At 43.2% G+C, this 26282-nt stretch overlaps 1 protein-coding gene across 1 annotated transcript; it reads left to right on the forward strand.

Moving 5' to 3' along the window:
* Positions 1 to 10181: 10181 nt before the first annotated feature.
* LAMP5 (lysosomal associated membrane protein family member 5) lies at positions 10182 to 26254 on the forward strand (the record flags this gene model as incomplete). The annotated part of the gene is made up of 6 exons (XM_082251730.1): positions 10182 to 10239; positions 10434 to 10606; positions 11079 to 11210; positions 11968 to 12073; positions 12769 to 12957; positions 26076 to 26254. The coding sequence occupies 6 exons, from the start codon at positions 10182 to 10184 to the stop codon at positions 26252 to 26254; spliced, it is 837 nt and encodes a 278-aa protein (XP_082107856.1).
* Between the last annotated feature and the right edge of the window lie 28 nt (positions 26255 to 26282).

Raw genomic sequence — 26282 nt, forward strand, 5'->3', positions numbered from 1 at the left:
AGGTGCTCCAATGGATGATATGTGGTGAGTGTGGAGGCCATTGGAGGACAGTGACCTCATTGTCATGGTGAAGAAGCCAGTGGTGAGATGATTGGAGCTTTGTGACATGGTGCATTATCCTGCTGGAAGGAGCCATCAGAAGATGGGGACACTGTAGTCATAAAGGGATGGACATGGTCAGCAACAATACTCAGGTAGGCTGTGGCATTTAAACCATGCTCAATTGGTATTAAGGGGTCCAAAGTGTGCCAATAAAATATCCCCGACACCATTACACCACCAGCCTGAACCGGTGATACAAGGCAGGATGGATCCATGATTTCATGTTGTTTACACCAAATTCTGACCCTACCATCTGAACAACGCAGCTGAAATACAGACTCAACAGACCAGGCAACGTATTTCCAATCTTCTATTGTCCAATTTTGGTGAGCCTGTACGAATTGTAGCCTCAGTTTCCTGTTCTTAGCTGACAGGAGTGGCACCCAGTGTGGTCTTCTGCTGCTGCAGCCCATCTGCTTCAAGATTCAATGTGTTGTATGTTCAGAGATGGTATTCCGCATTTCTTGGTGGTAACGAGTGCTTATTTGAGTTACTGTTGCATTTCTATTATCTGGAACCGGTCTGCCCATTCTCCTCCTGACCTCTGACATCAATAAGGCATTTTCCTCCACACAACTGCCGCTCACTGGATATTTTCTCTTTTTCGGACTATTTTTTGTAATCCTGAGAGATGGTTGTGTGTGAAAATCCAGGTAGATTAGCAGTTTTTGAAATACTCAGACCAGCCGTCTGGCACCAACAACCATGCCACATTCAAAGTCACTTAAATCCCATTTCCTCCCCATTCTGATACTTGGTTTGAACTTCAGCAAGTTGTCTTCACCAGGTCTAGATGCCTAAATGCATTGGGTTGCTGCCATGTGATTGGCTGACTAGCAATTTGTGTTACCAAGCAATTGAACAGGTGTACCCAATAAAGTGGCCAGTGAGTGTACAGTATCTCACAAAAGTTAGTACACCCCTCACATTTTTGTAAATATTTTATTCTATCTTTTCATGTGACAACACTGAAGAAATGACACTTTGCTACAATGTAAAGTAGTGAGTGTACAGCTTGTATAACAGTGTCAATTTGTTGTCCCCTTAAAATAACTCAACACACAGCCATTAATGTCTAAACCGCTGGCAACAAAGTGAGTACACCCTTTTACTCACCGGCCTGGAACCGGCCTCTGCTCAGACACAGCTTACACCAACCATGCTGGGTGGAGGAGGGCGGCCCTCTGTCTTTTTCTTTATCCCGCACTCAGTAGGTCAGCAGTCTGGACTTTTTACTTCTCTTCACCAGAAATTCTTTAGGCATGTCTGCGATAGAAGCGGTGCAGCCTTTTTATGGGGCATCAGAGTGGCCCGGGGGGCAATTGCCCCCCCCCTGCTCCCTGGCCAGGTCCTCCCCTGCCCTTGAGTGTAGTGGGAGGGCTCAAAAGTAGCAGCTTACTATTAGCCTCCCTAGCTTCTGAAGAGCCCAGTAGGAGGGGCGAAACGCGTCAAGCAGGAATGGTGGTGTGACTTATGGTTGGAACGTACGCTGAACCCCACAGACGTTTACATGCTTGGATTCATGCACTAATTGTAAGTGTTTTTGCTTTTAAATTTTTAATAAACTATACCGTATTACACTTTGGGCACATTTTTTTCTAATTTACATCTGCTTGATGAGCGCCTTGTGATTGGAGGAATTATAGAGGATCCTATCCCGCTCCAGGGAGCACTCCATATCTAGCATCCTATAATTGGAGAAGAAGGAGGGTAATTTCAACTACGTATGGGTTGTGCCCGGGAGCACTATATGCCTACTTGATAGTTCATTTCATTGGTTTAGTATCTAGAGGTTCAGCATCTTACACTTTAGCGGCAGCTTCAACTTTTCACGTAGTTGATTCACAATATTTAATGAATACTTGTAACAGAACCTCCGACCCACACTGTACTTGTGGTCTTCCATCAGTATATGGCTTCCTTGCAGTCATGAACATATATCCCAGATTTTCCCAGCCGCTCTCATACAAAGCTAGCCAACAACTTAGCTCGTACAAGTTTTGGAACCTTCTCCCTTTATTGAACAGTTTCACACTCAATTTACACACACATGAGCACATCCCCCCCGATCAAATTACTACACCCAGGTCAGGGGTTACCTGATTACATTATCCTATGCAGATAAAATTGTATACAGAAACAGAATTAACCTGAACTAATTATCTAGCCATCTGGACAGAACAATGGGAGGTCATTAACATTTAACAATGGGACAGGCAGACTTAACACAATCCACACCCCAGCTCAATAGACAAAAGGACAAGACTGCCAATGACAGTCTGTACATCTACTACATTGAAACACATTAAATACACATCTAGGTGTCACAGACTCCATGGCAACCGGCAACAGGTCTCACAGTGCAAAGAGGGATCAAATCTCCACATTTCTTGAGAGACGCTGTTGACAAATATCACTCTCCTATCTGAAGCCATCCAAACCATTCTCCCAGCATCCCCCATGTATCTGTCCCTCACTCCCAGTGACAGTGAACACCGTCACAGCACTGAAACCATAGCTCGGGTATTTTCATATTAATTATTACCCATACACAGGCTATCCCCCCTTCAGTCCATCATTAATGCTTCTGCCAGGCTCATCCACCTTACAAACCGCTCGGCTTCTGCTACCCCTCTCTGCCAATCCCTCCACTGTCTTCCGCTCACCCAAAGAATTAAATTCAAGAGACTAACAACATCTTACAAAGCATTTACAACTCAGCCCCCAACTACATCACTAACCTGGTCTCAAAATACCAACCAAATAGTTCTCTTCCTTCCACACAAGACCTCCTGCTTTCTAGCTCTCTGATTCCTAATGTATTAGGTTCTTTCCTGGGACCAATTCTGTTTAATTTATTCATAAATGATATAGAGGACGGAATCAGTAGCTCAATCTCAGTTATCGCGGACGACACAAAAATAAGCAGGGCAATAACTTCACATCAGGATATAGAAATCTTACAGAATGACCTGAACAAAATAATGGAGTGGACAACTACATGGCAAATGAGGTTTAATGTAGAGAAATGTAAGGTAATGTACTTGGGGGTTAAAAACATAAACGCAAACTCACTAAGGGGGAGGGGGGGGGACCTCTAGGGGAATCCGGGATTATTATTATTATTCAGGATTTACAGTATCACACAAAAGTGAGTACACCCCTCACATTTTTGTAAATATTTTATTATATCTTTTCATGTGACAACACTAAGTGGAAATGGACTCCAGTGGCAACCTGTGAAGCTCTGGTGAACTCCATGCTCAAGAGGGTTAAGGCAGAGCTGTAAAATAATGGTGGCCACCCAAAATATTGACACTTTGGGCCAAATTTGTACATTTCCACTTAGTGGACTCAGTTACCAGCGGTTTAGACATTAATGGCTGTGTGTTGAGTTATTTTGAAGGGACAGCAAATTTACACTGTTATACAAGCTGTACACTCAATACTTTACATTGTAGCAAAGTGTCATTTCTTCAGTGTTGTCACATGAAAAGGTATAATAAAATATTTACAAAAATGTGAGGGGTGTACTCACTTTTGTGAGATACTGTATATAGCGCCAACAGTTTACGCGGTGCTTTACAATATAAAGGGAGACAATACAGTTACAATACAAATAAATAACAAGAGGATTAAGAGGGCCCTGCTCAGAAGAGCTTACAATCTAATGGGGATGGAGAAAGATCTGGGGGTCCTAGTGGAAGACAGACTAAGCAATAGCATGCAATGTCAACCTGCGGCTGTCAAAGCCGGCAGAATATTGGCATGCATAAAAAAGGGGATGTATTCCAGAGATACAACTATAATCTTACCACTTTATAAATCTCTGGTCCGGCCACATCTGGAATATTCTGTCCAGTTCTGGTCACCGATCCTCCGAAGGGATGTGCTGGAGCTGGAGAGAAGTCCAAAGAAGGGCAACTAAACTAATTAGGGGATTGGAGGACCTCAATTACGATTGTTTCTTTGTTTTATACAGCCTTTAGGTGCACTCCTTCTGGGTCTTTGGCTCCACATCTGTACCCCCAGTGGCATCACCCATTCAAGCAGGGCTCTCCCCATGTGTCCACTCGCTTGCTGAGCCAAGGCTACAGGATCAGCACAGGCAACTATGTAGCAGTGCTTTTGCCTATATATATGTGTATATATATATATATATATATATATATATATATATATATATATATATATATGTACTGGGCTCTATCTGACAGTGGGGCATCACCTGGGAATCTGGTCAGCGTTCATCTCATGCTATGCATTATGTCTCATGCACTGTTCTATATGTCGGTTTTTATATGTTATGTACTCATTGTTGTTTGTATTCTATGACAGTACATGAACATCCCTGAAGAAGAGCAGAATTCCAAGTCTCGAAAAGCGTCGGATGTCTCATCTCATGTGTCTCTCCTTATGTAGAAGTTATTTTTTGTATTTTTCTATCATGCCTATACCCCATTTAGCCCGTATCTACACCTAGTTGTGGATATTTTACACTGTGATTTTTAAATAAAGAAAATAAATTTTTTTTTACATATTTGTTGATATTTTTGGTGTCTGATTATGCCTACAAATAGTCCCACCTTTGGAGGGTTTTTTTTTTAACTTTTGGTCAATTACGAGGAATGACGACAAGCGCTAACTTTGTTCTCACTGGAGAAGAGACGCCTGAGAGGGGACATGATAGCGATTTATAAATACCTCAATAGTGATCCCAGAATAGGAAAAAAGCTATTCAGTCTCAAGGAGTGTAAGAGGACTCGTGGCCACACAATGAGAGGAGAAGCGGTTTAACCTTAAACTGCGTAGGGGGTTTTACATTGTCAGGGTGAAAAGGATGTGGAACTCTCTTCCACAATCTGTGCTGTCAGTGGGAAGTATGGATATTTTTAAAAGACTCTTGGACGTGCATCTCAAAGAACACAATATATGGGGAATGATTATCGTCATGAAACACACACACACACACCTACACAGGTTGGACTGGATGGACTATTGTCTTTATTCAACCTTAAAGCGGAGTTCCGCCCCCCCCCCTCCAAAATTTGAATGTCATCAGCTACACATACTGTACACATACTGTAGCTGCTGACTTTTAATATTGGGACACTTACCTGTTCTGAAGTCCAGCAATGTCGGCACCGCAGCCAATGTTTCTATCAACTGTCGGGTGCTGCCACTGCCATTGCCAGAAGGGGAGAGCGGATACCAGTTTTTAACAGGTACCCTGTCCCCACTTCAGTTGGGCCTCGCCGCGGCGAGGTTCGTCAGAGGTTCGGCCCCCTACTCCTCCCTCTGCTTCCTGGCCAATTATCGCGCTGCGCTCATAGAATAGTACCTACGTCCGATAGAGGAATCTGGTGGTGAGGCATATGTGGACTTTAATGGTACTGTACAAGACTTAATACGATAAAAATGTCATTAAAAATTAACAAATTGAAATAAAAAATGTTTATTGACATTTTTGTGGTATTAAGTCTTGTACGGTAACATTAAAGTCCACATATGCCTCACCACCCTCTATCTACTGTCAGTGTTTCTCAACTCCGGTCCTCAGGGCACACTAACAGGCCAGGTTTGCAAGAAAACTGAAATACATCACAGGTGATATCATTTGCTGCTCAGTGATTGCAGTATTCTAGTCTGCATCTCCCCAAGGAAATACTTAAAATCTGGCCTGTTAGTGTGCCCTGAAGACCGGAGTTGAGAACTACTGTACTATGTAACTATGTAAATTGCATTTCTTTTTTTTTTTTCTTTTTTTATGTTTTACATTTTTGTTGGAATTTTAATTTAACAATTTCAACAATAACATTTACAGTTATTTGTTACTTCTGTCTCATTGCTTGGTACATGTAACAACAGTTAGGAAAATAAAGAAAATTACAGGAGTACAAGGTAACAATTAAAAGGAGAAAAAAATAAAAATACAAATAAAAAATATATATGTATATATAAAAAAATAAATAAAATAAAACACAGCATACCCAATCCACCTACCCCCAATGGGAACTACTGTATCTGTAAGCAGATTTGGTTACTGCGTACTAAGGTTTATTAGGGATGGGACATTGTAATATGTAAATTGCATTTTAATTGTACTTTCTGCCCTTATGTTGTAAAGCACTGTGCAAACTGTCGGCGCTATATAAATCCCGTATAATAATTATAAGAATAATAATAATAACAATAATAATATTAATACTAAGAGAATAAGAAAGATATAGAATAATTCAGCTATAAAAGCATATAAAAAAAAATTTAAATGGTGGGGATTGGAAAAAAAAAAATTGTGTATTCACAAAAAACTACTGCAGCAAAAATATCAGCATTCTGCTAGTGTAGAGTGAACCATCATTTGGAGGAAGCTGTGATAATCCCAGCATGATACAGAACAATAAAAACTTGTATAAAGTGAGGACTAAGTGCAGAGAACTGGTGAAGGGGGGGGGGGGGGGATGGTGAAGGGGGGGGGGGGGATATTCAAGGTCAGTGCAAATGACCAGCCTACCAACCCTGGAAAAAAGGGGTGCACATGGTGTAGTCATATGCAATGAAAAGGTGCCTATGCTGTAGTATATGAAATACAAAGAATGCACATACTGTAGTCATATGTAATGAAAACACAATGTAATGTAAAAGGACCAGGGTGGCTAAAACATAGTGTGACTCACACAGTAGATGATGCATTGATACTGACTAAGAAGAATGACTTGACACATACTTTGCAGTGCTCACAAATATATAGTTTTGCTGACTGTCAAATCATGTGCCTTCAGCAAGTTATTTAAATTATAGCTGTAGAGTGATAAATTGATTCTCAGCTGCAGGAGAAGTTGCAGGCTATAGACTCCACAGACATCCCCTTATGAAGAATATAGGAAAGGGGGGAGGGGGGGGGAGAGAAAATAAGCACACCCCCTGTGTAGCTTTGCAACCCTTTCATGGGGGCGTTCGTCGTGCAACTTTACACTCCTCCGCCTTCGCCTTTGTCATAAACGCAGACCGTGTTTCAGCATCAATATGAGGTAGGTACTGCAATCATTTACCAATGTAAATTCTTAATCACTGCACTGCACATTTCTGGGCTAGAAAAGTATGCTTATGAATCATACAAGACCCACCACAACCATCTGATTTCATAAAAACCCCCCTAGGGCTCTACACATTCCTAATCCATTTATTCCAGATGATCTTATATTACAGGCTTTTTTTCTGAGCCTAGTCACTGGAGCTTTGAAAAAAAAAGTAATTTACTACCTATTGAATGAGTGATTGCTAAGCTGAAACAATGGCAGTCTTCTGCAAAGCTTGAGATTTTATAGATTTTGTGAGAGTCATTGGTAATACTGATTTTCTTTTAATGTTCCCTTGGATACAGAGGGGAGAGGAGCCTGGTCTGCTTTCTGTTTCAATGCCTTGGGTAGCAGAGTTCCAGAGTTCCTTCCTATTCTACAGCACAGTGGAAAGCAAAGTCCCTTCCTATACTACAGCACAGTGGATAGCAAAGTTCTACACTACAGTACAGTGGAAAGCAAAGTCCCTTCCTATACTACAGCACAGTGGATAACAGAGTTCCTTCCTATACAACAGCACAGTGGATAGCAAAGTTCTACACTACAGCACAGTGGAAAGCAAAGTCCCTTCCTATACTACAGCACAGTGGATAGCAGAATTCCTTCCTATACTACAGCACAGTGGATAGCAAATTTCTACACTATAGCACAGTGGAAAGCAAAGTCCCTTCCTATACTACAGCACAGTGGATAACAGAGTTCCTTCCTATACTACAGCACAGTGGATAGCAAAGTTCCTTCCTATACTACAGCACAGTGGATAGCAGACTTATACATGACAGAACTGTGAATAGCAGAATTCCTTCCTATACTACAGCACAGTGGATAGCAGAGTTCCTACCTATTCTACAGAACAGTGGATAGCAAAGTTCCTTCCTATATTACAGCACAGTGGATAGCAGACTTATACACTACAGAATTGTGAATAGCAGAATTCCTTCCTATACTACAGCACAGTGGATAGCAAAGTTCCTTCCTATACTACAGCACAGTGGATAGCAGACTTATACACTACAAAACTGTGAATAGCAGAATTCCTTCCTATACTACAGCACAGTGGATAGCAGAGTTCCTACCTATTCTACAGAGCAGTGGATAGCAAAGGTACTTTATATACTGCAGCACAGTGGATAGCAGAATTCCTACCTATACTACAGCACAGTGGATAACAGAGTTCCTTCCTATTCTACAGAACAGTGGATAACAGAGTTTCTTCTTATACTACAGCACAGTGGATAACAGAGTTCCTTCCTATTCTACAGCACAGTGGATAACAGAGTTCCTTCCTATTCTACAGAACAGTGGATAACAGAGTTTCTTCTTATACTACAGCACAGTGGATAACAGAGTTCCTACCTATACTACAGCACAGTGGATAGAGTTCCTTCCTATACTACAGCACAGTGAATGACAGAGTTCCTTATTATACTACAGAACAGTGGATTGCAGAGTTCCTACCTATACTACAGCACAGTGGATGACAGAATTCCTTTTTATACTACAGAACTGTAGACAGCAGACTTCTATACTACAGCACAGTGGATAGCAGAATTCCTTCCTACACTACAGCACAGGGAATAGCAGAATTCCTTCTTATACTGCAGCACAGTGGATAGCAGAGTTGTTTTCCTTTACTACAGCACAGTAGATAGCAGACTTCTACACTACAACACAGTGGATAGCAGAGTTCCTTCCTACACTACAGCACAGGGAAAAGCAGAATTCCTTCTTATACTGCAGCACAGTGGATAGCAGAGTTCTTTCCTACACTACAGCACAGTGGATAGCAGAGTTCCTACCTATACTACAGCACAGTGGATGACAGAATTCCTTTTTGTACTACAGCACAGTGGATAGCAGAGTTCCTACCTATACTACAGCACAGTGGATGACAGAATTCCTTTTTGTACTACAGCACAGTGGATAGCAGACGTCTACACCACAGCACAGTGGACAGCAGAATTCCTTCCGACAATACAGCTCATTGGATAGCAGAGTTCCTTTCTACACTACAGCATAGTGGAGCAGTAATGTGATTCAGCACCTTGGACAGCAGAGCTTAATAGGCACTGCACACAGCAGAGCTACATAAGGCATTTCAGCACCTTGGACAGCGGAGGGTTCCGGCAATAATTGCAGCCAACAAAGATTAGGCATTTTCAGCACCTTGGACAGCTGAGTGTTCCGGTAATAATTCGGCATTTCAGCACCCTGGACAGCTGAGCTTCATAGGCATGACATGCAACCGACCCACATGAGGCATCGCAGCACCTTGGACAGAGGGGTTTTCCGACACTAAGCAACAGAATCACATAAGGCATTTTAACACCTTGGGCAACTAAGAGTTACTGCACTTCATGCAACTGAGCCACATAGGGCATTTCAGCACCTTGGATAAGCAAAGCTTCATAGGCATCCTTTACAACACAGCCACATAAGGCATTTCAGAACCTTGGATAAGCAGAGTGTTCCGACACTAAATGCAATTGATTCACACAAGGCACCTTGGACAGTAGAGTTCAACCGACCCACACAAGGTATTATAGCACTTTGAACAGCTGAAGGTTGCAGCAACCCATGCAGTAGAGACCCATAAGGCATTTCAGAACCTTGGATCTTCATACAACCCATTAACATGAGGTATTTCAGTACCTCGGACATCAGAGTTCAATAGGCACTCAATACAAGCCAACCTCACAAGGTATTCAGTACTTGGACAGCAGAGTTGTAGACACTATATACAACCCAGCAAGGTAAGGCAATTCAGCACTTTGGACAGCAGAGCTCCATAGGCACTCTGTACATCCCACCCACATAAGGCATATCAGCACCTTGGATAGTTACCCCATGAGCCTCTCTTCCAGTATGTGGGTCTGACAGATTAGTGCTGAATCAGATTGATCATAAAACTGTGCCCAGGACTGAATCTGTAGGAGACAAGTCTTGAGACTTCTTTTTGGCTTTCAGTATTTCTTGGGTTATTGCAAAGTCTGAGCAAGCATGGATCTCATAAGGAGTGCATCTGCCCTAGGACTGCAAGTACTGGTTCTTCTTGTATGTAAGTAAAACAAATATTATTATTATTCTTTTAGGTGAAGGAATACATGTATATGGTTCATTATCTACAAAGGGCAGCAGAACCATGTACCAGGGTAGAGGGGCATCCAGCTATGGGTTAAGACAAATTGTTTGGTTGGTGGCACAGTATTGGACAATCTGAACGGTCAATGATCGACTTTCTTTATTTGACAGATGCTGTTGGTCCGAATTTGGCAGAGCAAGAAGTGGAGAATCTTTCAGGTCTGTCCACTAATCCTGAGAAAAACATTTTTGTCATAAGAGAAAATGGGACCACTTGTCTTATGGCTGAATTCTCAGCTAGGTTAGGTGTTCCCTATGAAGTTCCTTCCAGTAATGAAGTGGATGTAAGTATTATTTAAAACTTGTCTTAACAGTTTTAATGTTTGAAATTCAGCCCACATTTATGAGAATCACCAAAAAAGTGTTTCAGTGTATTTTAATTCTAAATTCTTGAGAATATGATTTCTCTTCAATTCATCCAGCAATACTTAGTAGGACAATGCACAGAGTGTAACAGAGAAGTAACCAATTAGACTCAGATTCAGAACACTTTATTAATCCCAAAGGGAAATTATTGAATTCAAATTCTCCCTTCACCGGTTCATTGCAGTCAGAATGCAAAAATTCTGCGTATATTGACTGAATGGTTGCTAAGAGTTACTGCATCACTTTTTGCTTTATTCAGTATGCTAGATTGTTGCTATTGTAGAATAAATTTTAGTAACATGACTTCAATTAATGAATAGTCTGATATGTCTATGCAATGACTGTAAGTAAATGATGTTCTTCAGCAGCATGGTTTCTTATCTCTTACAGTGGGATCTGGAGGAAGCTAACATCCAGCTGCCCAGAGATACTGAGATTAGAGGGAAATGCTGGAATAATGAGTCTGAACTGCATTTGTCATGGTTAGACAAATCCTACACACTGAAGTTGTTCTTTGTCAAGGTAACTAACACTACAGCTGCTCAAGGTTCTATAATCGAATGCTGTGAACTACTAATGACATAGATGTACTGCAATGTATGATTCATTATGACAACTGCAGTGCCGAAGACATGGCATTTTCATCAAAGTGAAATCTTTTGCTACTATGCTGAGTTCTACTTACATACAGAACCATCTCATTAATAGTTTTAAACAATGATCTATAATAAACTAATCCCATATGTCACATTCCAAGAACGCAGGTCAGTAGGTCAACCAATGCCTGCATTTAAATTTCTGGTGCAGCCGATGCTTGCATTTCAATCAACGGTCCAATCAATTCTTTCATTAAAATCAATAGTTCAACCAATGCTTTTATTTAAATTAGTAGTTCAGCCAATGCTTGCAGTTCAAACAATGGTCCAACCAATGCCTTTAATAAAATCAATAGTTCGGCCAATGCTTGCATTTTAATCAATGGTCCAACCGTTGCTTTCATTTTAATCAATGGTCCAACCGCTGCTTTCATTTAAATCAATAGTTGAGCTGATGCTTCCATTTTAACCAATGGTCCAACCAATGCTTTCATTAGAATCAATGGTTTAGCCAGTGCTTGCATTTAATCAATGGTTCAACCAATGCCTACATAAAAATCATTAGTTCATCCAATGCTTGGATTTTAATCAATAGTTCATTCAATGCTTTCATTAACATCAATAGTTCAGCCAATGCTTGGATTTAAATCAATGGAGCTTAGAAATATCCATTTTATTCACAGGATGGTCAGGACTTCACAAAGTCCACCGGACAGAGTTGGAAACTGAGCAAAGTTCAATTTTTGTATGATCCCTCAGAACGCACAAATTTCAAAACTGGAGCAAGACGTGAGTATGTGAAAGACTACAGCATGTATGTGCGGTCCGCATAGACTGGTATACTACACAATGACTTTCAATTATGGTTTCTGCGCCCCCAATCCCCTCCCCCCCAGAACCATGTCGCAGTGGTCCTGGTTATTGTATGCTATGCAGAATGCATGTAGCCTCAAATGCTTACTCAGAGGCCTCTTCTAAGGAAAGAAGTTAGTGTAATTGGTAAAACCCCACAATTACAGTATTATCACCAGCAGAAATAAATGGATGTGTACGTGAGAGGAGCCTTATAGCCGCAGTCGGTAGCTGAGTCATTTTGTGCGGTTGGCTGCTGACGTGTCACCAACAGATGTTCACCCAATACTGCTGTGCACAATGCAGTCCTTGTTGCTCTGCCCCTGGCTTTCCCATCTGGGGCCCTCTCTGGGACCCGTGCCACTGCTAAATAAAGCATTTTGTTATATGAATTTACACCATAGGCATTTTATATATAATCCTAAATAAATGCATGAGAAAATGAATATTTAAAGGCAACAGCAAATACCCTTTTGTAACATTTTACATGCATGTTATAGATATCTCATCTTCCCCCATATATCAATATCTACTTTTTTTTCCCCCATTTTAAAGCTTAAGAAACTACGTTCTGCTTACCATATGGATTTTCTTTGGAACTTACATGCTATACTGCTGTGTCAATGTTTCAGCTGGAAAGCACACGGCTACTAGTCATCACCTATCTCTTATGGCCACACCAGTTGGGATGTCCTATGAATGTGAGGCTCCAGAGAAGATAAGCCTGATCTCCACTGACCAGAAGAAGACGGTGGTCTTGTTCCTGTCTGAGGTCCACATACAGCCATTTGACATTAAGAGTGACTTTGTCTTCAGCGAAGGTATAGTGATTGCTCTAAACAGGTGGCATGGGCTTAAAGTTGAGGTGCCATTGGCTCCTGCTGCTGTCAATCACAGCCAGTGAGGAGGGAGTGTGGGGTGGGGCGGAGCCGCTCTCTCTGTCTTAATGGACACAGAGCAGTGGCTCAGGAGCAAGCACGCATGATTGCCCCCATAGCAAGCGGCTTGCTATGGGGGCACTCGGCAGGAGGGAGGGGTCCTGAGCGCCAGCATGGGACCTGAGAAGAGGAGGATCAAGGCTGCTCTGTGAAAAGCCATTACACAGAGTTTATAAGTATAGCATGTTTGTTGTTTAAAAAAAGGTTGCCTTTGCTAACTCTTTAACTCCAGACATTAAATTAAAATATATATATATATATATATATATATATATATATATATATATATATATATATTGATTTACTTTAACAGTAACTTCACTTTTGTTGAGATAAAAAACAATCACCTCTGGGTGATCTACTGTATGTACATTGCAGGGATTTTAACAAACTTTGTACCAGATTCCTACCAGTGGTGACTCTAGGAACAATATATGGGGGGGCATTTAAGATACCACAGTCAAAACTAGGGGGACACTCATAATTTTCACCACTATATAATACCACTGGAAACAATGAGATAAGTATATGTATAATAATTATTTATTAAGGTTACAAAATACGAGAGTAATGCAGCAATGATACCTTTTTATTGTACAAGCCTAACACTTAAAAGACAAGCTTTCAAAAGTTTTCCTTTCTTCCTCAGGTATTGCTTCATACCTGTTCTTTATAGTTTAAAAATTTTTTAGCAAACAGTTTATGCAGTAATAGCCCCTAGTATTGGTGCCAGTTTATGCAGTAGTAACCCATAGTATTGGTTCCAGTTTATGCAGTATAAGTCCCTAGTATATGTGCCAGTTTATTCAGTAATAACCCCTAATATTGGTGCCAGCTTTGGAAGTAATAACCCCTAGTATTGGTGCCAGTTTATGCAGTAATAACCCCTAGTATTGGTTCCAGTTTATGCAGTAATAACACCTGGTATTGGTGCTAGTTTATGCAGTAATAACCCCTAGTATTGGTGCCAGTTTACGCAGTAATAACCCCTAGTATTGGTGCCAATTTATTCAGTAATAACCTCTAGTATTGGTGCCAGTATATGCAGTAATAGCCCCTAGTATTGGTGCCAGTTTACGAGATAATAAAGTCTAGTATTGATTCCAGTTTACGCAGTAATAAAGCCTAGTATTGGTGCCAGTTTAGGCAGTAATAAAGCCTAGTATTGGTGCCAGTTTACGCAGTAATAACCTCCAGTATTGGTGCCAGTTAACGCTGTAATAAAGCCTAGTATTGATGCCAGTTTATGCAGTAATAAAGGCTAGTAATGATGCCAATTCATGCAGTAAAAAAGCCTAGTATTGGTGCCAATTTACGCAGTAATAGCCCCTTAGTATTGGTGCCAGTTTATGCAGTAATAACCCCTTAGTAATGGTGCCAGCTTACGCAGTAATAGCCCCTAGTATTGGTGCCACTTTATGCAGTAATAGCCCCTAGTATTGGTATTTTACGGAGTAAAAACCCCTAGTATTGATGCCACTTTACGCAGTAATAGCTCCTAGTATTGGTGCCAGTTTACGCAGTAATAGCTCCTAGTATTGGTGACAGTTTACTTAGTAATAGCTCTTAGAATTGGTCCAGTTTATGCAGTAATAGCCCCTAGTATCCTAGTATTGGTGTCATTTTATGCAGTAATAACCCCTAGTAATTGTGGCAGTTTATTCAGTAACAGCCCCTAGCATTGGTGCCAGTTTACGCAGTAAAAGCCCCTAGTATTGGTGCCAGTTTACACAGTAATAGCCCCTAGTATCGGTGCCAGTTTACGCAGTAATAGCCCCTAGTATTGGTGCCAGTTTATGCAGTAATTGCCCCTATTATTGGTGGCGGTTTATGCAGTAATCACCCCTAGTATTGGTGCCAGTTTACGCAGTAATAAAGTCCAGTATTGATGCCAGTTTACATAGTAATAAACCCTAGTATTGGTGCCAGTTTAGGCAGTAATTAAGCCTATTATTGGTGCCAGTTTACGCAGTAATAACCCTTAGTATTGGTGCCAGTTAACACTGTAATAAAGCCTAGTATTGATGCCAGTTTATACAGTAATAAAGGCTAGTATTGATGGCAGGTCACGCAGTAATACAGTCTAGTATTGGTGCAGTAAACACTCCTTAGTATTGGTGCCAGTTTATGCAGTAATAACCCATTAGTAATGGTGCCAGTTTACGCAGTAATAGCCCCTAGTATTGGTGCCAGTTTAGGCAGTAATTAAGCCTATTATTGGTGCCAGTTTACGCAGTAATAACCCTTAGTATTGGTGCCAGTTAACACTGTAATAAAGCCTAGTATTGATGCCAGTTTATACAGTAATAAAGGCTAGTAATGATGCCAGTTCACGCAGTAATACAGTCTAGTATTGGTGCAGTAAACACTCCTTAGTATTGGTGCCAGTTTATGCAGTAATAACCCATTAGTAATGGTGCCAGTTTACGCAGTAATAGCCCCTAGTATTGGTATTTTACGCAGTAATAGCTCCTAGTATTGGTGACAGTTTACTTAGTAATAGCTCTTAGAATTGGTCCAGTTTATGCAGTATTAACCCCTAGTAATGGTGGCAGTTTATGCAGTAATAGCCCCTAGTATCCTAGTATTGGTGTCATTTTATGCAGTAATAACCCCTAGTAATTGTGGCAGTTTATTCAGTAATAGCCCCTAGCATTGGTGCCAGTTTACGCAGTAAAAGCCTCTAGTATTGGTGCCAGTTTACACAGTAATAGCCCCTAGTATCGGTGCCAGTTTACGCAGTAATAGCCCCTAGTATTGGTGCCACTTTATGCAGTAATTGCCCCTATTATTGGTGGCGGTTTATGCAGTAATCACCCCTAGTATTAGTGCCAGTTTACGCAGTAATAAAGTCCAGTATTGATGCCAGTTTACATAGTAATAAACCCTAGTATTGGTGCCAGTTTAGGCAGTAATTAAGCCTATTATTGGTGCCAGTTTACGCAGTAATAACCCTTAGTATTGGTGCCAGTTAACACTGTAATAAAGCCTAGTATTGATGCCAGTTTATACAGTAATAAAGGCTAGTATTGATGCCAGTTCACGCAGTAATACAGTCTAGTATTGGTGCAGTAAACACTCCTTAGTATTGGTGCCAGTTTATGCAGTAATAACCCATTAGTAATGGTGCCAGTTTACGCAGTAATAGCCCCTAGTATTGGTATTTTACGCAGTAATAGCTCCTAGTATTGTTGCCAGTTTACACAGTAAAACCCCTAGAATTGGTGTCAGTTTATGCAGTATTAACCCCTAGTAATGGCGGCAGTTTATGCAGTAATAGCCCCTAGTATTGGTATTTTACACAGTAATAGCTCCTAGTATTGGTGCCAGTTTACACAGTAAAAGCCCTTAGAATTGGTGCCAGTTTATGCAGTATTAACCCCTAGTAATGGTGGCAGTTTATGCAGTAATAGCCCCTAGTATTGGTATTTTACGTAGTAATAGCTCCTAGTATTGGTGCCAGTTTACACAGTAAAAGCCCCTAGAATTGGTGCCAGTTTATGCAGTATTAACCCCTAGTAATGGTGGCAGTTTATGCAGTAATAGCCCCTAGTATTGGTGCCATTTTATGCAGTAATATCCCCTAGTAATTGTGGCAGTTTATTCAGTAATAGGCCCTAGCATTGGTGCCAGTTTACACAGTAAAAGCCACTAGTATTGGTGCCAGTTTACACAGTATTAGCCCTTAGTATTGGTGCCAGTTTATGCAGTAATAGCTCCTAGTATTGGTGCCAGTTTATGCAGTAATAAGGCCTAGTATTGATGCCAGTTTACTCAGTAATAAAGCCTAGTATTAGTGCCAGTTTATGCAGTAATCACCCCTAGTATTGGTGCCAATTTAGGCAGAAATAAAGCCTAGTATTGGTGCCAGTTTATGCAGTAATAACCCCTAGTATTGATGTCAGTTTACAAACTAATAACCCCTAGTATTGGTGCCAGTTTACACAGTAATAACCCTTAGTATTGGTGCCAGTTTTCGCAGTAATAGTTCCTAGTATTGGTGCCAGTTTACGCAGTAATAGCCCCCAGTATTGGTGCCAGTTTATCCAGTAATACCCCTAGTAATGGTGGCAGTTTATGCAGTAATAGCCCCTAGTATTGGTGCCATTTTACGAAGCAATAACCCCTAGTATTGGTGCCAGTTTACGCAGAAATAGCCCATAGTATTGATGCCAGTTTACGCAGTAATAAAGCCTAGTATTGCTGCCAGTTTAAGCAGTAATCACCCATAGTATTGGTGCCAGTTTACACAGTAATCACCCCTAGTATTGGTGCCAGTTTACGCAGTAATAACCCCTAGTATTGGTGCCAGTTTATGCAGTAAAAAACAAGCAGAAAGTTGGGGGAGCAAACCCTGAACATGTATTTCTAAAGCTGGTGCAGCTATGAACCAAGCGACATGCATATTAAAAAAGAATAGCGCACACATGCAAAAGAAATGACTATCAAATATGAAGACAATCCATAAATAAAAATGGGGATTTGGTCCCACCACATGGCCATATCGTGCCCAAGCCCACCACTACATCAAAGTACCCCATTGTCAGTGGGTCCTACACTATCTATAAAAAAGGATGAATCCAGCCTCTCTAACCCTTGGAGACAACACTCCTTGCTGGGAGAGATGTGCTAATGCACTACAAGGGATTCCTACTATATGTACTTGATAGTGGACACTGATGGAGTACAGGTGTGTGTGGGGAGGGGGGGGGTGCTCAACCCCAGAAGTCTGGTCAGACACAGACCGAATACATAATAAACAAGCAAAAAGTTGGGGGAGCAAACCCTAAACATGTATTTCTAAAGCTGGTGCAGCTATGAACCAAGCGACATGCATATTAAAAAAGAATAGCGCACACATGCAAAAGAAATGACTATCAAATATGAAGACAATCCATAAATAAAAATGGGGATTTGGTCCCACCATAAGGCCATATCGTCCTCAAGCCCACCACTACGTCAAAGTACCCCATTGTCAGTGGATCCTACACTATCCATAAAAAAGGATGAATACAGCGTCTCCAGCAGGTGATAGATATAGTCAGGTGTGTGACATCATCAATGTGCGACGCCCAGGCAGCAGGAAGTGATGATGCAATCAGAGTCTATAAGAGGCAGCAGTCTGCACATGTCCAAGATGGCTGCCAACAGGAGGTCAAGGTAAGACCTTGACACTGTGACAGGAGTCGGAACTATAAAGGAAGCATCAGCTCCAATTCCTCTAGTGCTGGCTCCATTCTTCAAAGTATTGCTTGGGGATGGCGGGTCGGGAACCCGTAATCTGGGCTTACCGACCCGCCATTCCAGAGCAGGAGGTGGTATCATGTTGGGGAGCACATGGGGGGCACAGCATAATGTTGGGGAGGCATGGCCATGGCCCCCTCTGGCCCCCCCTAGTGACGCCACTGATTCTTACATGTTTCTGCTCAGAAGAAATAACCGTTTGTTTCACCTGTCCTTTGCACACAGTCCTTTATGCAGCGTTTTCATCCCTTTAGAAGTAATTAGCTCTTGGAGAGTGTGACGGGCCCCCCTGGTATCCTGCTTGGGGGGATACAGTCTTCTCCACTTTGGAGCAAGGAACCAGGTATTATAGGTGAGAATTAAACCCAAGAACAAGCAGACACTAGCTTAGGTTCAAACTGGAACTGACATAATTGTAAATTCACACAGAATATATACCACACAAAATCAGACAAGAGCTTGATCACATTGCCCTAAACAATACAAACTGTAAACAGTAACCTAATCAGTACATCTAACAGTACATTTAATGAACAGCCAACATAAACAATGATCTAATTAAACAGTAAGCTAATTAACAACTAGTCACCTAGACAAGCCCAGGTGACTCAGGTCAGTGCCCACCCAGACAGTTCGGCACCTGTTCCCTATAAATAAGACCCAGGGCTATCCAAATTTCATTAACCAGCTTCTACTTGTGTAATCTGTCCACTAGACAAGTCATCATAAGACAAAACTCATACAATGTTCCAGCAGTCTGAAACTGTGGAATTAATTTATCTTTATAGCTTTCTAGTAGAAGATTGTTGATAAATATTTCTGTCTCCAATGGAGGAGCTTCTCCAACCCAATCTGCAGGAGGGCCCCCATATTCCCTCTGACCATTAACCTGTACAAGATAAATATTACACATTTCCATCCACTCCAGAAGGGAAACTTTTTTGTCTTTATTCAGAGAATTAATCCAAGCCTCGCTCTCAGCGTTCATCCCGTTGTAGAGAATGATCTGCTCTCTCCATGGGATCAGAGGCTGAACTGAGCTCTTTTCCATGCTCTGACCGGGAGAAGCAGACAAAATCTTGGTCTCTGCCATGGACCATACTCAATGGGTAGAAGGCTTGCCCCTAGTTCCCTCCAAAAACCCCTGTTCTGGTTGGGTCAGTCACAGGGAGTACCTCATCAAAACTGAAATTCCAATTGCAGGGGGTGTCTAAAATCTGACTTGAATCTTAGTGCAGACTTCTGGGAAAATCAGAAGGCCAATCACACAAGAATAAAATGGCATATCTGGGGGGTGTTCTGTGCACCAACTATGGTGCACTTTTCCATGCTCTGATCTGGGGAAAGCAGACAAAATTTTGGTATCCTCCATTGACAATATTCAGTCGGTAGAAGGCTTGCCCCTAGTTCCCTCCAAAAGCCCCTGTTCTGGTTGGGTCTGTCACAGGGAGTACCTCATCAAAACTGAAATTCCTATTGCAGGGGGTGTCTAAAATACGACTTGAATCTTAGTACAGACTTCTGGGAAAATCAGAAGGCCAATCACACAAGCAGGAAATGGCATATCTGGGGGGCGTTCTGTGCACCAACTATGGTGCTCTTTTCCATGCTCTGACCGTGAGAAGCAGACAAAATCTTGGTATCCTCCATGGACCATATTCAATGGGTAGAAGGCTTGCCCCTAGTTCCCTCCAAAAGCCCCTGTTCTGGTTGGGTCTGCCACAGGGGGTACCTTGTTAAAACTGAAATTCCTATTGCAGGGGGTGTCTAAAATCTGACTTGAATCTTAGTGCAGACTTCTGGGAAAATCAGAAGGCCAACCAGACAAGCAGGAAATGGCATATCTGGGGGGCATTCTGTGCACCAACTATGGTTTCCATATTGCCTTTTACAGAAAATTATAGTGACTGCAGATTGAAAAGGAAAGGTCATTTTTTAATAACATTAAATTACAAAATGACTTGTGTAGGAATTATATATACTATAATTTATTCTATTTTGCTATATTTTTTCCGCGAAAGTGGAGTTACCTATTAACCGCTTGCCGACCGCCGCACGACTATTTACGGTGGTGGTCAGCCCCTCACAGGCAAAGCGACGTAGTACCACGTCGCTAGCCTGTGAGGGTCTAGGGAGCGAGCGCCGCTGGAGGCGCTCTCCCGTGCGGTCACAGACTCGCGATCATCCGTTAGAGCAGGAGAAAGGCAGGCGGCTAATGTAAACAAGCCGCCTGTCATTCTCCTCTGTGTATGAATGGAGATCATATGGTTCTACTATGTAGGACCGTTGATCACTGTTCCTACACCTCAAGCCACAGCCAATCACAGTTAGAATCACGCCCCTAGGGACACACATAACTCCTCCCTCTCAAAAAAAGTTAACCCCTTCACTACCAGTGTCATTTTACAGTAACAGTGCATATGTATAGAACTGATTACTGTAGTAATGTCACTGGTAACCCCAAAAGTGTCAAAAATGTCAGTCAAGGGTCCAATCTGTCCGCCGCAATGTCGCAGTTCCCCAAAAAAATCGCAGATTGCCGCCATTACTCGTTAAAAAAAAACAACAAAAATGACAAAAATCTTTCCCTTTGTTAGTAAAAGCGATAACTTTTGCGCAAACCAATCAAAATACGCTTTTTGCAATTTTTTTACCAAACATATGTAGCATAAAACAAATTGGTCGAAAATGTTAAAAAATTTTGATTTTTACATTTTTTTGGGGGGGAATTTCATATAAAAAAATGTGAAAAATATTGTTATTTTTGCAAAATTGTCGCTATTTTTTTGTTTATAGCACATGATCAAAAAATCGCAGAGGTGATCAAATACCACCAAAAGAAAGCTCTGTTTGTGGGAAAAAAAGGACATCAAATTCCTTTAGGTACAGCGTCGCACGACCGCGCAATTGTCCGTTAAAGTCACGCAGTGCCGAATCGCAAAATAGGCCCTGGTCAGGAAGGGGGTAAAATCTTCTGGGGCTTAAGTGGTTAAGGCAAAAAGATTGTTCGCTTTGCAACATTCCCTTAGCTCAGGGGTCTCCAGACTATTGCTGTGGACCACTGCAAGATTTTATGCAGCCTGTAGCTGTTGTGCACATTGTAACCGTCTTCCCTCTCCAGCTGATGTGCGCAGTCTCCGCATATCCCCTGTCCCCCAACTGTAGCGCTACTCCTTAAACAGCCACTGGATTTTTGCGTTCTTCCTCTCATGCAGAGCCAGGCAGCAGAAATGTTCCGGCATTCACTTAGTAGTCAAATACCAGTCCAGGGTGCCTTGTTTTTGGTTTATTGGGGGATAAACTTGGCGAGGGATGGGAAGGTATGGGATGCCCCAAACTGGCGTTTGAATGTAACCTGAAGACTTGAAACTGTCTCTTGCTACCAAAAAAAAATTGCATGGCTGTCCTCCCATAGAAAAAATGGATCAGCTTAACTGGTAAACAAAGGTTTCCAATCATTGAATGCAGGTGCTAAATCTCAGTAGAAAATGCCAAGGCAACTGACTGCTTTTTAGGTCCCAAAAGCAAGAGGTGTAGGGTAGCTGCATTGGCTTTAATGGCTCTAAGTAGGTGTAGCACCCTCCTAGATAGGTGCCAGGTAGGGGAAATATAGTTTGCTCTGTCTGCTTATCAGGGGAGCCTGATTATTAGTTATGCCTGTTGCATGTGTCCATGTGTGATTTATCTGGTCTGAGGGAGTGTCCCCACTGTGTCCAATAGGGAGGCCTGTTGGACAGTGGAGGAAACCCAGCCAGTGACACACAGGCATTTGTAGCTGCCTCAGTGGGTTGGCACGGACAGTGGTGCATCCTGGGATATGCTATAAAGGCCAAGGGCACATGTGGCAGGGCGTCTTTGTGCGGGAAGCCAAGTCCCAGAGGGAGGGTGACGACTGTTTCTCCTCCTCTGAAGTTGTGGAAGGTGGTCACAGGCAGTCGGCCCTGGTGAACCGGAGAGTTTAGCTGAACGCAGAGGTCCGGTGGAGGCTGACGAGTGGAGTTTGGAGGCAACGGTGACTCTGGAAAAACAGTGTCCATGAGTTCAGAGGAACTTGCCCAGGGGTCTGCCAGGAAGGGGACCACTCCAGAAGCTCGGGTCAGCGGACAGGTGTCAGCACACCGCTACTGAGAGAAAAGGGGGGAGGGGTGCCAGTTTCAGAACCCTGAAGAGAATATATACACAGGAGCATTTAAAGTATCTTCACTTAGTGGCAAAGTGAGGTAGCGGCCTTGCCGCATTCTACAGTAAGCGGTCCCTCAGACTGTGAATAGTTATTAGTTGGAGTATCCCACTCATCCCTTCTCCTATCCAAGTTCTCAATAAAAACACAAAAACCAACATCTCCTGGATTGATTATTGACTGAGCCAAGGACTTTCATTGCTGTTTATCTGCTGTCAGTTGCTAAAGGTAACCCAGGGGAATGTAGAAGGTGTAATTCTCAGCAGTCCTCTAGGGGGCAGTGCTACACTGGGATGCACCAACAATGATACCGGTATCGGTGCCAATACCAAGCATTTGCGCCCAATACCAAAACCGATACTTTACTGTTCAATTTGCGTCAATTCAAAATAAATTGGTGTGAAACGGAGGAATGCGGTGCGAATCTCATGCGATTTCCCCTGCTGCTCCTGTGTGTGTATAGAAAGGGGAGAGCGCCATCTAGTGGACAGTTTATTTGTACATATCTGGCCAAATGCAAAATCTTCATCGGTGTCCCGGTCCCGCCGATGATAGAAAATCACGGCTGCTGGAGGTGCTCTCAGGGCTGGAGGAGAATTTCCGGGACAACATGACAAATTTCCAGTAGTTCCAGAAGCCATAGGGAGGTAACAGAGACTCAGCCCTTGGAGCTCGGCCAACTAACTCCAAACAAATTACCCCAGACTACCCCAAATCTTCCTACACTGTACACAGATGGTGCTACACAACAATAACTGCCCCCCCACATGCCATGTCCAGTACAGGTTTTCCTCCTCTCTGCTGTGACATTGCTCACTGGGACTGTCAGCATCTTAGCAACCAATGGCATGCTTGACCCAGCATTCACTTCCTCTGCCCAGACCTGCCCTACCTCCCAACTTCAGCCCTGCTGCCATACAGCCACGGCCATGCTTGTAAGCCAAATTAAAGAAGAAAGGGGGGAAAGGATGGAAATACTCATGCAAAGGGGATTCTGATGGGACTCTGATGTATAGCTGGACTCTGATGGGGAACTTGATATAAGGAGGGACTCTGCTCTGATGGTAGGACAGACACTGATGTAAAGCTGGACTCTGATGGGGACCCAGATGTAGGAGGGGACTCTGATGGGGACACTGATTGAAAGCTGGGCTCTCATGTGGAACCTGGTGGAACAAGGGACATAAGGAGGGACTCTGATGGAGACCCTGACATGAGAATTGACACTGATATGAGGGGGAATACTGATGGGAAGACCTGATCTAATGGGGGAATCTGATGGGGGACATTGATGTAAAGCTGGACTTGGGACCTTGATATAAGGAGGGACACTGATATAGCCATGGCCTCTGATGTAAAGCTGGTCTCCAAAAGGGACTCTGAAGAGGACACTGATGTAAAGCTTCATGCAAAGGGGATTCTAATTGGGACTCTGATGGGAACCTTGATAAAAGGAGGGACTCTGATGAGGACACTGATGTAAAGCTGGACTCTGATGGAAACCCTAATCTAAGGGTGGACTCTGATGGGGACACTAATATAAAGCTGGACCCTGATGGGGACCCTGATGTAAGGGTCGACTCTGAAGGAGACACTGATGTAAAGCTGAAGAGCTCCTCTAAGTGCAGTAGTTTTAATGGACAAGAAGGTGAACAATAGCACACTCACATAGATAAAAGAAAAGGCTCATCGGATGGGGAAATGCCCGATGGTAGACGTGGCGTGGTGTGGCGTGGCCAAGATCCAGGATAACGAGGCCGAGATGACAGCGAGAGACAAGGAGGGTGCCGGCCCTCGGTGTCTTCTGGGCTTCTTGTGGAACCAGCTTGAGCCACAGCGTCAAGGGCAAGTGACGACACCGAAGGGCGGAAGAGGGACACAGTGTCCCTTAACCACTTCCCGACCGCCCACCGCCTTTTTACTGCAACAGTGCGGCCCTCCTGCACAAACTTTTTTCCCCCACGAATCGCTATCGCTCAGTTCTTCAAGTAACTCAGTTTCGCTGTCTCTGTTTTCCAGTTCGTCTAAAAGCGCTTTTGTGCAAAAAGAACACTTTTTGGACACCATGGTCGTTCTCTTCCCAGGCACAAAGAACTGGAAAAGCACAGGCAGGGCACTGGAAAAGTCACCAGGTGAAATCCTGTGGTGAAATGGGATGACACAGTGTAATCCGTTAGGATCACAGCTTTGTATCATCTCATTTGGTGTTTTTACATTTTTTAATTTGCCGCCGGTTACAATCCCCTGCGTTGCAACGCTCGCAGGGAAGGGAACCGGAAGACAGGTGCCGGCATCGGCCGAGCACACATCGGGAGGACGGCGGGAGGACGTTGGGGGGACGGCGGAGAGAGAGTGTGAGGGTGATGGGGGAGGACGGCGGGGAGGACAGCAGTGAGGACGGCAGGGGGAGGATGGCGGGGAGGATGGTGGGGAGGACGGCAGGGGGAGGACGGCGGGGAGGATGGCGGGGGAGGACAGCGGGGAAGGACGGCGGGGAGGACGGCGGGGAGGATGGCAGGGAGGATGGCAGGGGGAGGATGGCAGGGAAACGGCAGGGGGAGGATGGCGGGGGAGGATGGCAGGGGAGGACGGCGGGGAGGACGGCGGGGGATCGCAGGGAAGGTGAGTGTGATTCTGGGGTAATCCTGAGTGTGGCTCGGGGCTACCGTCTTTGGTACAGATAATTATCCCCGAGCAGGGCTGCTGATAAGGCACTACAACTGGTCCTGTTGTACTGGGCCCAGAACTCGTCAGCTAAACAGGGGGGCCCAGGTCAGCTTTATTGTTCATTTCTGTCTAAACAAATAAATTGATTTTATTAGACCACACTCCCGCTCCTAATTGCTTACCAGGGCTTTAATTACATTTCCCTGGGCCCCATCACATCAACAGAGGGGCCCAGGAGGTGGGATTTATTTGAACCAAGTCAGTGCCGCTGTCCCCCTGCACCACTGGGGGGGGCGGGGGGAAGGCAGGGTTGGGGGGCCCTGTCAGGAAGGTTGTACAAGGCCCCATGATTTCTAACAGCAGCCCTGACCCCGAGCCACACTCAGGAATACCACCAGGGAGGTTAATTATTTATGTATTTCAGATACTTATATAGCGCTGTCAATTTACACAGCACTTTACATATACAGTACATTTACATCAGTCCTTGTCCTCGAGGAGCTTACAATCTAAGGTCCCTAACTCACATACATATATTAGGGGCCAATTTAGACAGGAGCCGATTAACCTACCAGCATGTCTTTGGAGTGTGGGAGGAAAGCGGAGTGCCTGGAGGAAACCCACGCAGGCACAGGGAGAACATGCAAATTTCAGGCTGGGTTGGAGACCAGTGACCCTATATGTAAAAAAAAAAAAAAACTGATTCATTTATGTCCATTGATTTATCAGTCATTACATGATGGCACGATCGTTTGCTCTCACGGCCGAATGTTATTTTTTTTTTCCCCGAAAAATGAGTTTGAAGGATTTTTTGTATAGTGCATAAAAATAGCTGCAAGAATACTAGAATACTCTCAGCCACTGACGCGTTTCATTTCTTATCTCCCCCTTCTTTCCTTTCTCATTGCAGAGTACAGATGTCTGACCGATCAGAGGAAACAGCTGGAGGAAACCTTGCCTCTTATTTTAGGCTTAACCCTGGGACTGGCCATTGTCATCATCCTCGCCGTCTACCACATTCATCATAAGATGACAGCCAATCAAGTGCAAATTCCTCGGGACAGATCTCTCTACAAGCACATGGGATAAACAAAGACTAGAAATATCAACGACCATC

The sequence above is a fragment of the Pelophylax lessonae genome (genome assembly GCF_965119305.1).
Source record: "Pelophylax lessonae genome assembly, chromosome: 3".
NCBI lineage: Eukaryota > Metazoa > Chordata > Amphibia > Anura > Ranidae > Pelophylax > Pelophylax lessonae.